Genomic DNA, 13,327 nt, shown 5'->3' with positions numbered 1-13,327 from the left:
GGGGGGGGTAAAGTAAGCATTGAACAGATTTAATTTTGCTTCTATTATTCTATAGTTATTAATATGCCTACTCAGAATGTTAAAGTTCTACCTGCTCAGTATAGTTTTGGAGAAATCTGCCGTGAAAATGTTTGAGTTTCAGAACATATCAACCTTTTTCCAATGCAATTATATAAATACTGTATCTTGAAAATGACTTTAGAATTTTCTTCAGGGGGCGGGGCCACCATATCCGCGTTACATGTGTCACTGCAATTTTGTTTTTCATGGATCATCGTGGAAAGGCCTATATAATAATTAGAACTTAGAGAAGTCAGAAGAACCAAGAACTCGTCTAACAGACCTGCAAGGTGGAACCATGTTCCCTCTCCATTCTCCTAAGAGCTCCTTCTACCATTCCAAGCAGAACATCTGCACCGATTTTCTTCCTCTCCTCCTCCCCTCTCACCTCATTTTTGCCATCTACGTGACGAGAGAAGATGCCTTTTCCGTTCTTACCCAAGGGAGGAGGACGAGAGAAATTGATTATATCGGGTTTTGTGGGACTTGGGAAAGCCATGTGGAGTGGTAGGCTAGGTGAGGAGGATCAGAGTAGTTTGTTCTATTGTTTAATTCCGGACAGGCGTGGTGCGTTTAGGTGCAGGGATCGGGTCTTGTGGTGTGTGTTCAGTTGATTAGATGTTTCAAGATCTCATGGTGAGTCTTGAAAAATTTAGAAGACGCTTTTTTCTGACTTGTAAATATGTAAAACACCCAGACACGATGTTTTATATAGTATAGTTTAAGAAAGAGTTTTACGGCATTTGCAACAAATTTTGTCGTGTAACGTATAAGTTTCGAAGATTAGAAGAAGTGCACCGAGAGAGTAGCAACCTACAATTTACTACCACAAAAGAAAAACAGCAGAGATAAGAACGATAGATGTTTGGTAGGAACAAGGAAAGGAAGGAGGTAACACCAACGATATCATCAGAGCGTCTGCCCACCACGCACAGTCACACTGTTGGAGGACACAGGGGTTTTACATTGTACTTTTTTGTTTCTTTATAATAAAAGAGTTTTACAGCCCTTGCAACGCCTCTAATCTTCAGCTTTATTGTGTTGCAAGTGGCGTGAAACTCTTACTAATCCTGACAAAAGTGTGCTAGCCTAGGCCTACTGTGTAGACCTATAGGCCTATACAGTGCACAACACAGCTCCCGTGTGGCGTCGCTCTGTGTCTCCCGGAGGTCCGTACAAACTTGGAAAGAAGTGTCGCGCCAGCGAAATGCCTCCGGCTGGGGAGAACTCAACCGCTCTCCGACCGGGCCACTTTTCCTCCAGCATGAGACTCAGGCCAAGAACCCGCTACAGAAGGAAGCAACTTGGCGTCGCACGCAGAGAAACCGTGAGAGCTGCGCGAACTCGTAGCAAACAGCTCGTTGCCGGAACGCTCGGCCGCCGGAAAGGGAAGGCGCTCCCGCAGCAAAATCCCAAAGCGAAAGTGAAGAAGAGCGCCGCGATGCGCCGTGGGTCCAACTCGAACTCGGGCGATCCAGAACGGCCTCCTGCCCGCCGCCGTAGGGGAGCAGTCGTGAAGAGCGACAGCTCCGATTGGTTGTTTGTGAGAGCAGCCAAGGCGTTGGGCAGGGGCGGGCTGGACATTCTCCGGATCTTCCTGCCGGGGAGTACGGCCGAGGAGAACAACAAGGCGCTGAAGAGAGGTCGCACCAGAGCGGACCCTCGCGCGCCCAACCCCACGGCGGCTCCGAGACTCGCCCGGCGGAACCGGAAACAGGAGCTGGGATACCGGAAGCCTGCTCGAACCAAAGCTTCCGCTGGAACTTGAAGGTTTTGGGAGGAAAGTCGCCAATTTATCTCACGTTGGACAGAGAGGTGATTTTGTCGCCTCTTTTATTTTTTTTATAACCACTGGCCCTTTTTAGGGCCACCCAATATTTTTCTCCCAATAAAAGGGTATTGCTTTATTTATTGTCTTGGTCGCAGTTTTGTCTTTAGTGCTGTCTGTTTAGCGGAAATTAAACAGAGAGTTCTGTTACTCCTAATGCAGCTGGTTGTTCTGTCAACCATAGACTATGGTCTGGGCATCCTCTCCCTGTCCAAGACTCAGATAGACAGGTTGGAGAGAGTACAGAATGCAGCTATGAGGGCTGTCTTGGGTTGCACAAAGGACACCCATGTTGTCTGTATGAGATACATCCTCTACCTGGCCAGCATCAGAGTGAGGCATAAGGTGGCACAGGCAAAGCTGTACTTGAATGTTTTGGGAGACCCGAGGCACCCTTTTCCAGACAACCTAATCAGCATCAAGGGAAACAGGATCAAAGCGGGAAGATCATGGATGGGAGAAACTGAAGACTCATTGAGGGCAGTTTGTGGCATCGATGAAATATTCTGTGGAAAGGAATGGTTTGAACTGAACCCCGATTGCAGAAGCCTGGCCAAGGTTCTCATCACTATGGGTCGTGGAAGACGGGAATGTGCTGCTGTCATTAACGACAATGACATATGACCGTTAATTGAGGAGCATTCCAAGCCAGAGGACCCAGTGATCTACAGGGATGGATCGGTCAGGGAGAGAGAGAGAGAGAGAGAGAGAGAGAGAGAGAGAGAGAGAGAGAGAGAGAAGTGGGTGGGGCTTTCGTAGTGTACACTGGGAACAAACTTCGTTCGTCAAACAGGTTCATCAAAGCATGTCAGGGGCCTTGAAAAGAACAAACTCAAGCATGAAAATGGAGATTGAGGCCGTAATAAGAACGCTTGGCTGGCTTCAAAATACAAGACCAAGAACTACCCATCTCATCATTGTCACAGACTCCCAGAGCATCCTGCGAAGGGTTGAGAAAGGGCTGCTTCGGAGTGAATGGATGAACCCAATACAACACTCATCACTTAGAGCCATCACGTGGATATTCTGTCCCGGGCACTCTGAAGTGAAGTGAAGGGCAATGAGGAGGCTGATAGGCTGGCAGGCAGTGCCGTGGTTGATCTGTCCCCGCAGTGTTATGCAAAATACAATCTCACTTATGCAAACTGATCCTAAAAATGTGAATTTATGCGATTCTGTTAATTTTAACAAAGAATGGTTACGGAAAATAATATGAAAAGAAATTATGCAAAAAATGATCTAATTTTGCTAAATTATGCAGGGTGCCTAAAACCACGGGGACAGTTTAATTTAATTTAGAGTTCAGTTTGAGCGGGCTCAGCAGTGTCCTCCACCCTGTATGGGCACAAATCGGACTATTCTGGAGATAGGCTGCTCTGTCTGGCAGTACCTGCTAAAGTCAGTTTAGTTTTCTTTGAGGTTTTACGGCGCTCGCAACTGCATAAGGTCATGAGCGCCAGAAGATTAGAGGTGTTACAAGAGAGTAACGAACATAAAAAAGAAAAAGGGGAGATAAAGACGATAGATGTTTGATAGGAAAGAAGAAGCAAACCATACCAGAGCACACGCCAACCACCCACTGCTAAAGTCAAGATTCCTCTTTGTTATCCTGGGCTAAAGAAAGTAAATGTACAGTCTACCCAGTCTCTGTGGGATGCATCCTATCGAAGTCTTTTTTTAAAAAATAGTTTTAGTAAGAGTTTAATGGCACTTGCAACACAATAAGGTCATACAAAAATAAGTGCCGAAGATTGGAGGTGTTACAAGAGAGTAACAAACACAAAAAAGAAGGAGGAGAGATCAGGACGATAAATATTTGATGGGAAAAAAGGAGCAAACCACACCAGAGCACCACCCGCCAACCACCCACCCATCTAAGTTTAAACAAAGAGTAGAGGATGAGGTAGAGTAGAGTGTTCTCCCCCACAAGAGAAACCAATCGCCAAAACATTTTGGTGCTCATATGACCTTACGTAGTTGCGAGCGCCGTAAAATTTCTACTAAAACTAAAAACCAAAACTCTGTATCCCTATATAGATCAGGGCCAGCCCGGGCTGACAGGGAAACATCCCAGCAGAAGAAAAAGACTAAAAGATACACGACAAAAATTTTCACCCCACTCGAGAATCAAACTCGGGTCTCCTGCATGTGGCAGCAAAGCCCCTAACCTCTACACCACAGACACCAGTGACAAATTGGTATCGGAAACCTTCTCAACAAGCTGTTTTTGTTTCAGTAAGAGTTTTAGGGCACTTGCAACACAATACGGTCATATAAGTGCCGGAGATTAGATGTGTTACTGTTACAAAAGAGTAACATGCACAAAAAAGAGAAGGAAGCGAGATGAGGACGATAGACAAGATGAGGACGATAGATGTTTGAAAGGAAAGAAGGAGCAAACCACACCAGAGCACCCCCCCCAACCACTCTCTCAACAAGTTGTAAAGGGTACATCTTCGTAAGATCACATCTTTTATAATAGACTATCCTTCTGCATCATCCCTCCCACAAAGGACAGTAAAAGCCAAAGGTGTAAAAAATAGTTGAACACAAGACTCAAAATTCTTATTCCAAATTCAAGAAAGAACAGCACATTTAAATTTATAAAAAAGTAAACTTTTTTCTTTATTAAACAATAGTTCAAAGAAACTATACAGAATTACAAAGCAAAGAATGTATGACAAAAGTCTCATGGACATGAAATATGAAGTTGAAGGCATTCAGTTCTGCGCGACAAATTCAAAGAATATCAGTTGTAAGATTTACCACATTATAAATCTTTGAGCTAGATAATCACTTTGAGAGGTACACGTGTACTTCATCTAAAATGCACTAAATATGTTTTGAATATCTCTACAGAGCAGATATTACAAGACAGACAAAAAGCCTTCCCCCCCCCCCACTTCTTTCCTGCTTCAACTTGCACACTTACCCAAATCAAAATCTATCTAGAAAAACAAATGATTACACCTGTACACACAACTTTTCATGAGGAAATTGGACGAGCTTTACCAAAAGCCTTCAGGGTGGACGAGCTTTACCAAAAGCCTTCAGGGTGGACGAGCTTTACCAAAAGCCTTCAGGGTGGACGAGCTTTACCAAAAGCCTTCAGGGTGGACGAGCTTTACCAAAAGCCTTCAGGGTGGACGAGCTTTACCAAAAGCCTTCAGGGTACACAAAACATTCACACATGTATCTATGCCTTTCAGAACATTTGAAGTAAAGCGATGTTCCAGTAGCTTCAACTACATGACATCAATTTGTCGGGACAAGCACAAAGTTTTTACAGATCCATTCCAATGTTGTGACCATTTGAGTTTGAGTCTTCTCACTGGATCATGACAAACTCTCAAAGTGACAGCAACAGCAAACTGCAAAGAGTCCTTTCTTTCTCTGCATAGTCACACACACAAATTTCTCAATAGTTCGTCCACACAATTGTGCAAACATTTGAAGCAAGAATTCTCAGCAACCACTTGTTCGACTTTCACCACATTTTTGAGAGATACTTTTACCCACTTTTTTTTTGTGGTGCCCAGTGAAGAGATCACTGTGATTAAGTGCAGAGACTGCTATACTGTTCAAAGCCTAAAGTCCTGACATCTATTGCAATAGTCTGCCCCATGGTTTTATGCACCCTGCATAATTTAGCCAAATTTCATCTTTTTTTTGTGTGCATAATTTCTGATTATTTTCTTTTATCATTCTATGTTAAAATTAACAGAACTGCATAATTTCACATTTTTGGGATCGGATTGCAAAATTTCATAACTTTTTTGGGCATAAAACCACGGGGACAGAATAGTGTTTATACATTTATGAGCAGACTATAGGTACATCAAAAGAAAGTGAAGCAATAAACATAAAGAAAGAGGTGGTGATGACAGAACAGATAAAAATGTGTCATTCAGATCTGTAAACATGCCAATTGTTATTGCATACAGAAAGAAGTTAAAAAGTTGAGGTACAGCATTCTCACTAGCCAGCAGTCAGCAGCTCTCTGCACTGCCTCAAGAAGAGACATGCCATTCAGTTCACACATTCTTTGACACGAAAATAATTCTGTAAAGGAATAAGAAGGGAAAAAAAGTGCAATCTGCAAGATATGACTGAAAACTCACAGGTTTTGTTAGATATAATTAACTTAAAAATGAAAAGGAAAAAAAAAAGAAAGAAATTAAAATTTTAAAATGTGTTAGTATTGAAAATTCTGGGCTGATGAGAGCTATTTCCAGGACAGAGTAAAAAAGGACCCAACATTGCAGGTTACATGATACAAAATCACACTTCTTTATTATTTATTTTAAAAAATCAAGAATTTCAAATACTGTGAGGTAAAGCAGATCACTGGTTTATTTTGGGTTTTTTTTTTAAACAAACGTTATTTCTTACCTCAAAAATAAGGTTAAAAAATGGAGAGAGTTGAGAGTGCCTCCTCCTTCACTGGCCAATAGTATACAGTATAGCTAGACAGATTTCAGTGAGATGACGGGGGACGTGTTACGCTCAGGGCTATTTAAACACAAACACAAACATTCCTGCACAAAACGGGCTGGACTTCAACAAGAGTTGACCTTTTTTTGGGGGGGGGGTAGCCTGTTCGCATGCTAGCTAGTTTTTGGAGAAACAAACAAAAGCATCTCAGTGGAAATTTTGCATAAAGGGTAACATGGCAATCATAAGAAGTTGGATGTTCAAAACTGGGAATGTTGATCAATCGTAATAAGATGGTTCTCCCTACTTCATCCTCAATGTTGTTGCAAGCTCTGCCAGAAAAACGCCCCCAAATAATCTGAAAAGTAGAAAATTAATAATTAATATACTGACACACCTACAGCTCCCATTCTTATCTAAGCACACACAGGGCTTGGATGGGTTCAAAAGCTTGCTTAGAACATGTCACTATAATATGCTTAAACTCTGCACACTTATGTCTACAAAGAATGATGTCATTATTACTTCCTTTAGTTTAGACTTTTTTTCCTTGACTCCCAAAAACCTGGGCATGCACTGGTCACCACAGCAATGAAGAAGACAATTTCTAGCTCAAATATAGATCTAGGGAAGGGGGGTTTGGAAGGGGGTTGGTTGGAAATACTGTCACCAGAGGCTTGAAGGAGACATAAAAATCTTTGGAGGGGGGCGGGGTATATAGTCCATGTGCGACAATAGCAGCCAATGCCGCTTATCAAAATAGCAGTTCGACTTAGTTTTAGTTAATGTTTTACAGCACTTGTAACAAAAATAGTTCATGTAAGTGCCAAAGATTAAAGGTGTTACTAGAAATTAACATACCAAGAATAAAAGGGGAGAGATTTACATAAGGAAGGCAACCATTTCGACATAAGTCTGACTAAGGCAATTTGGTGACAAGTCTTGTATACAGGGGTCTGTATAGCCAAATATTTGTGATAACGAGCGGAGATTCAGACCGTTATTACCTCTCACTCTGTTCTACTTGTCCTCGTCTGAGCCTTACAAAAATGAAGCCAGCATTTAGAAAAAATTCGTCAAAACCCAATGAATATGCTTTTAAAAATACAACTACTTACCCAAAGTTAACGCCAAAATTCCAAACACTAAATTTCAAAACAGGAAAAAAAAAAAAAGATTAAAAAACAACAACCCTTACCTAGTTTGAATCTATCGTGGCATAGGCATCAAGACAGTAGACGGGCTTGGTGCCGTAGAATAAGTGGATCTGAGCGTGGTAGTCGCCAGATGGCACCTGATTGGTGTCCACTTGAAACGTGGTGGTCGGGAGAGAGTAAGAGCCCTGTAAGACACAAAATGACACACACATGAAGCACGAGTTAATATTGAGAGTTCTGATCGCAAAATATTTTACTAGAGAATTTTTAAAAAGCACTAATTTTTAATGTCCACGAACAAACAATCCACGTGTTGTATCGGTTTATTGGTGGGGTGGGCAGAGTTTTTTTTACTGGTGGTATGTCGCAACATTTCATTATTTACTGCTCACTTACGCAGTCACTGTTCGGTTGTGATCATGCCATAAATGAGAAAGCAAGCTGAGCTGGTGATGCTGACATCAGCCGCATGTGCAGGTGACCTCATTGGCTTGTTCATGATGTCACAGTGTCACATGGTGCGAGGGGCTGACACTACAACACAGCCAGCTCCCTCATTATTACGCTTACCTTAACAATTTTGTACAACCATTCCTAGAGTCAGGAGGCTTGTATCATAATAATAATAATAATAATAGATAGCATTTATATAGCGCATATCCCCGCTCAGCAGCAGGCTCTATGCGCTTTACACTATATTATTACCCCAGCAGACCATAGGACACTCCGAAACATTCTCAGTTTCCCGGGAAGCATACAGTGCAAGCAGCCGATTAAGCGCTCAAACACTAACAAACTGACAAGATCTTTCGCTGTCTATAGCCGGGTACCCATTCCCACCTGGGTGAAGTGAGGAAAATTCGTGTAAAGTGCCTTTCCCAAGGACACAACGTCGGGACCTTGACGGGATTCGAACCCACGACCTTACGGTTGCGAGTCCGAGAGCCTAACCACTAGGCCACCGACGCCACATTGAATCATTTAACCCGGTGCCCTTAAAACAGTCCGCTTTTTTTATAAAGTGCATCCTCTGTTGATAACAAATCAGTACCACGTGCTTACAACACCACATCACTGGCAAGGGTCTGCTAATCTCTTCTATGATCACAAATACCATTCTGGTGATATGGCATGCATGACAGTAAGAAATTAATAGAATAGAGGTATTTACATATTTCCTTACAGTGTTATTTGGCAATGAAAACTAACCAAGAACACCAAACTGTAACAGCAAATATGCAACAACAAAATCACTTCAAATTGGGCCTGGTTTTGGTATAGCGTAGATGATATGGCTCTAAAATTCCCCACTGCCAACAGTTGGCAGCAAGCCTGCAATCAAAGCTAATCCCTTAATTTTTTTTCCAACACTCATCTCAGGACCGATATGATTATGAGTCGATAAACCTCACCTTGACAAATGAGCTAATGTGAAACCACTCACCTTGGTAAATGAGCTTATGTGAAACCACTCACCTTGGTAAATGAGCTTATGTGAAACAGCTCATCCTTGGTAAATGAGTTTATGTGAAACAGCTCATCCTTGGTAAACGAGCTTCTATGAAACCACTCACCTTGGTAAATGAGCTTATGTGAAACAGCTCATCCTTGATAAACGAGTTTATGTGAAACCACTCCCTTGGTAAATGAGCTTATGTGAAACCACTCCCTTGGTAAATGAGTTTATGTGAAATCACTCACTTTGGTAAATGAGCTGATGTGAAAGCACTCACCTTGGTAAATGAGTTTATGTGAAATCACTCACCTTGGTAAATGAGCTGATATGAAACAGCTCATCCTAGGTAAATGAGCTTCTATGAAACCACTCACCTTGGTAAATGAGCTAATGTGAAACCACTCCCTTGGCAAATGAGTTTATGTGAAATCACTCACTTTGGTAAATGAGCTGATGTGAAAGCACTCACCTTGGTAAATGAGCTGATGTGAAACAGCTCATCCTAGGTAAATGAGCTTCTATGAAACCACTCACCTTGGTAAATGAGCTAATGTGAAACCACTCACCTTGGTAAATGAGCTAATGTGAAACCACTCACCTTGGTAAATGAGCTAAAGTGAAACCACTCACCTTGGTAAATGAGCTGATGTGAAACCACTCACCTTGGTAAATGAGCTGATGTGAAACCACTCACCTTGGTAAACGGGCACTTGCACGGGATATTGTTCTTAACAAACTCTGGTGGACAGGTGGCGCCCATCAAGGTCTCACAGAGGTCGTCGTACGTGCAAGAACCGAGGTTTTCGATGCACGGGATGGTGATCCAAATGAAGGCTTCGTGTTTTTTCAGTTCCACTTGCATCTAGAGATTTAAGAGAGAGGATTGCTGTATAATATGCAATAATATTGGGACAGACTAGAGAAATATATAAGCCTGCCTCACTTGAAACAACAGATTGAACATGAATTATAAACCGTAATTTTATCATTATGCACACCAACACAAAGTTATCCTCAAGCAAAGGGGTGTGTGGTACTTTTACTAAGCGATCCCACTTTTTGCTCAACTCATTTGCAGATAGCAACAGGTGCTGATGCACTTATAATTCAAACAAATCATAGGAAAATCATAAAGACATGTATTTGGAGGGTGTTTTTTATTACGTTTTTTTTTAAATATGCCCCCATTTACACAATTTAGATCATTTGATAGGCTGGCTTCAACCCTGCCTGTCAGGACCAACCCGAGCTGAGGGGAATACGATGTCCCAGCAGAAAGACAGAGATACCCAATAAAAATTCTCCCCACACAAGGAGTCGAACTCAGGTCTTCTGCGTGCGATAGAAAAGCATGTAACTGCTACACCACAGATGCCAGTTATCAAGACAGAGATTAGAAAGATTAAACTTAGTGGAAAGCCAAAGAACAGATCAGACAGATAAATAAACAAAAACGAAAAGGGAAAAAAATTGTCTTATTATATATATAATCCAACAATTTCAAAAAGTCGACAAAATTTTTTTCTATCCAAATTTGTCAGAAACTCAATTAACATCAAACCTGCCTATCATATTTTAAAAATTTGAAAACTCTTGGGGGAAAATGAACAGCCATAAAAGTTTGAATTAGGTATACAGTCCAGCCTGCACAAATACCATTCCGGTGATATGGCATGCATGACAGTAAAAAATTAACAGAATAGAGGTATTTAAATATTTCTTTACAGTAACATCAAATATGCAACAACAACAAAATCATTTCAAATTGGGCCTGGTGTTGGTGTGGTGTAGGAGATACAAAACAAAATCAGCAGGATGCAGAAATCTCTGCGTTATGAACATATTTTATGATCTCTAAGAAAAATTCTGAACCTGAAAATTAGTTCAATATGCACGGGTTTGCTACGTTATTGCTAAATTGTAGGTAAATATAAGGAAAACGGGAATGTGAAAAGAAGGGTTTGCTACATCAAAGCTAAATTGTAGGTAAATATTGAAAAGAAAGAAAACGGGAATGTGAAAAGAAGGGTTTGCTATTCCCACACCTTAAGAGGAGCGTCCACAGTCTCGTTGATGGTGGCCGAGAACTTGACGCTGATTCCTCCGGGGAGAACCACGGGGTCAGGAGTCACCGTCAGCCCCTGGATCTTCACGATCTCAGCGCTGGTGCCGCAGTCCTGCCACTTGAAGCTCTTTAGGTTTGACTTGCCCTTCGTCACGCCCTGGAAGAGAACAAACACACATTGAATCAGTCAGTTCGTTTTGAAAGTAGCAAGACGACAAAGGGAAAACGGTGAGATAACACTGACAGTTTAAATTAAGAAACCTTGTTCAGACCTGAAAGTGCCTCATTACAACTTATCAGCAACCTCTAAAAAAGTTTGGGTCTTTTGTTCTGTTTTTGCTTTGGGTTGTTGTTGTTTTGTTGGGGGGGGGGGACAGAGCCTTCAAAAACTTACATGCAGTGCCCCCCCCCCCAAACACACACACAAATTCCCACCAGTGGGAATAAGGAAGACCATACCCTCTCCATCCTCTTGTTCTTCTATACAAAAGGTATTATTCCCCGACACCTCCCCTCTCAATTCCTTTACCATTAGCACACTCCTGTTTATCTAAGCCACATCAGGGAAAAAAGCCACGTCGGCACAAGACGTTAGTTTATCGTCATCATCAAACCCAAACAACAACAAAGATAAAATCCTCATCACAGCGATCAAACAGAAGATCACCTGTGAAAATCTGGGGGAGTGGTTTGCTTTGAGGTAGCGGAAAAGAGCGTGATCTTTCCAGGCAAAGCTGCCCTGGCCGTCTTCAACGACCTCGATCTCTTCCTTCACCACCATCTGCCGGACAAACTGCCGCCGGATGTTGAGTGCATGAGCACAGCAGGTAGCCATCAGCACCAGGGCAAGGACTGTAGACTGCATGATCAAATAGGAGTGGGGATCTCTTCTTCAGCTGAAAAAAAAGAAAAACACATTATACAGTACAAACACGGATGGCTCGAATTCATCAGGACCGGCTTTGGTAGTTCGAGGGATATCTGACAAAGATAAAGAAGAAGAAAAAAAAAATCCGGGTCAGCAGGCACAGGGATTTCGAGTTTTCTGTGTTCGACCTATTTGTGTTACACTGTATATATTTAAGACATCTTCAACTGTAATGCTGTACCGCCACTACTTCTATGCCAAGATTTTTATCACTTTATTACTAAACCTATCACAATACTGTTGATGACAGGGTCATTACTACCTAAAAAGCAGGCCAAACTCGCTGGAAGATGGTGCAAAGGTAAGACAGATCTAGATGAATAACCCTTTTTTGTAGAGGTTTTACGGCGCTCCCAACTTCATAAGGTCATATATGAGCGCCAGAAGATTAGAGGTGTTACAAGAGAGTAACAAACATAAAAAAGAAGAAGGGGAGATAAGGATGATAGATGTTTGATAGGAAAGAAGAAGTAAACCACACCAGAGCACCCGCCAAAAACCCACCCATGAATAACCTAATAGCACGCAATAATAATAATAATGTATTCACTCCCTGAAGCATGGTCTGTTGCTCAGAGTTACTTGCAGGCAAGTCAAAACAACTACAGAATATTCATGAAGAGGAAACTATGACATTTACATGAAAAATCAGCAGTAAATACAGAAATAACCCACAGTTGATGCATACCACTGTTGAGACCAAACATTGTAGCTGAACTTGAGACTTGGCAATTCTGAACAGCCCGGTTACCGTGTACGTGACACTGAGACTACGTGCCCAATCGCCGGTTACCGTGTACGTAGATACTGAAGCTAGGTGCCCGGTTAACGTGTACGTAGACACTCCAATCCTACAAAGACCCTCATGATGACTCTCAAGCAAAATAAGTCATGTGACAAGCCTAAAGTCCTCCCGCATGAAAGGCACACTATTATACAAAGTAAAGTGAAAAGAACACTACTCTTTGTTAAGGATGAAAAATGAATCTCTGTTTCAGTAGAGTATAGAATGATCTTGGATGTAAGCAGCTCAATAGAACTTCATAAATGTAGTGTGCTGCCACTGAATGCAGCGTGATGAAACTGAACAAGTTTTTTGCTTTTCCTAAAAAATTTACTTCACTGGGCTCAGCTGGTCATACATATCACAAGGGCAACGATAATGTTATGAAGAGTTTTATCCCTTTACAAATCAGAGGATCATGTGATACAGACTGACCAACTCAAATGTCACCCCTTAAAAAAAAGAGAGTGTATACAGACCCGGTAACCGGGAACAAAGTCACAAAGTATACAGACCCGGAAGGGGACTCTTTTGTGATTTCGGAAAGTTTCAGCGCCCAGACCCGGTAGTGTGTGTGCGTGTGCGTGTGCGTGTGTGTGTGTGTGAGTGAGAGAG

General features: G+C 41.9%; 2 protein-coding genes across 3 annotated transcripts in view; both read right to left on the bottom strand.

The window, feature by feature from the left end:
- The window catches only part of LOC101862942, a 2,492-nt gene extending 1,436 nt beyond the window's left edge, over positions 1–1,056 (bottom strand). Inside the window, exon 1 of the mRNA XM_035969568.1 lies at positions 345–1,056. Coding sequence (XP_035825461.1) covers positions 345–559 — 215 coding nt within the window. The 5' untranslated portion in view covers positions 560–1,056. The remainder of the gene's footprint in view (positions 1–344) is intronic.
- A 3,426-nt stretch (positions 1,057–4,482) lies between these two features.
- Positions 4,483–13,327, bottom strand: part of LOC101862577 (ganglioside GM2 activator) — a 12,893-nt gene continuing 4,048 nt past the window's right edge. For both annotated transcript variants that reach the window (XM_005097515.3, XM_005097516.2), the window contains exons 2-6: positions 11,668–11,896; positions 10,981–11,157; positions 9,630–9,797; positions 7,521–7,664; positions 4,483–6,680 (exon numbers count right to left, since the gene is read on the bottom strand). In XM_005097515.3, coding sequence (XP_005097572.1) covers positions 7,521–7,664; positions 9,630–9,797; positions 10,981–11,157; positions 11,668–11,865 — 687 coding nt within the window. In that variant the 5' untranslated portion in view covers positions 11,866–11,896 and the 3' untranslated portion in view covers positions 4,483–6,680. The remainder of the gene's footprint in view (positions 6,681–7,520; positions 7,665–9,629; positions 9,798–10,980; positions 11,158–11,667; positions 11,897–13,327) is intronic.

The sequence above is a fragment of the Aplysia californica genome, unplaced genomic scaffold, assembly GCF_000002075.1.
Source record: "Aplysia californica isolate F4 #8 unplaced genomic scaffold, AplCal3.0 scaffold00156, whole genome shotgun sequence".
NCBI lineage: Eukaryota > Metazoa > Mollusca > Gastropoda > Aplysiida > Aplysiidae > Aplysia > Aplysia californica.
This window is presented reverse-complemented; position numbering and strand designations above follow the sequence as displayed.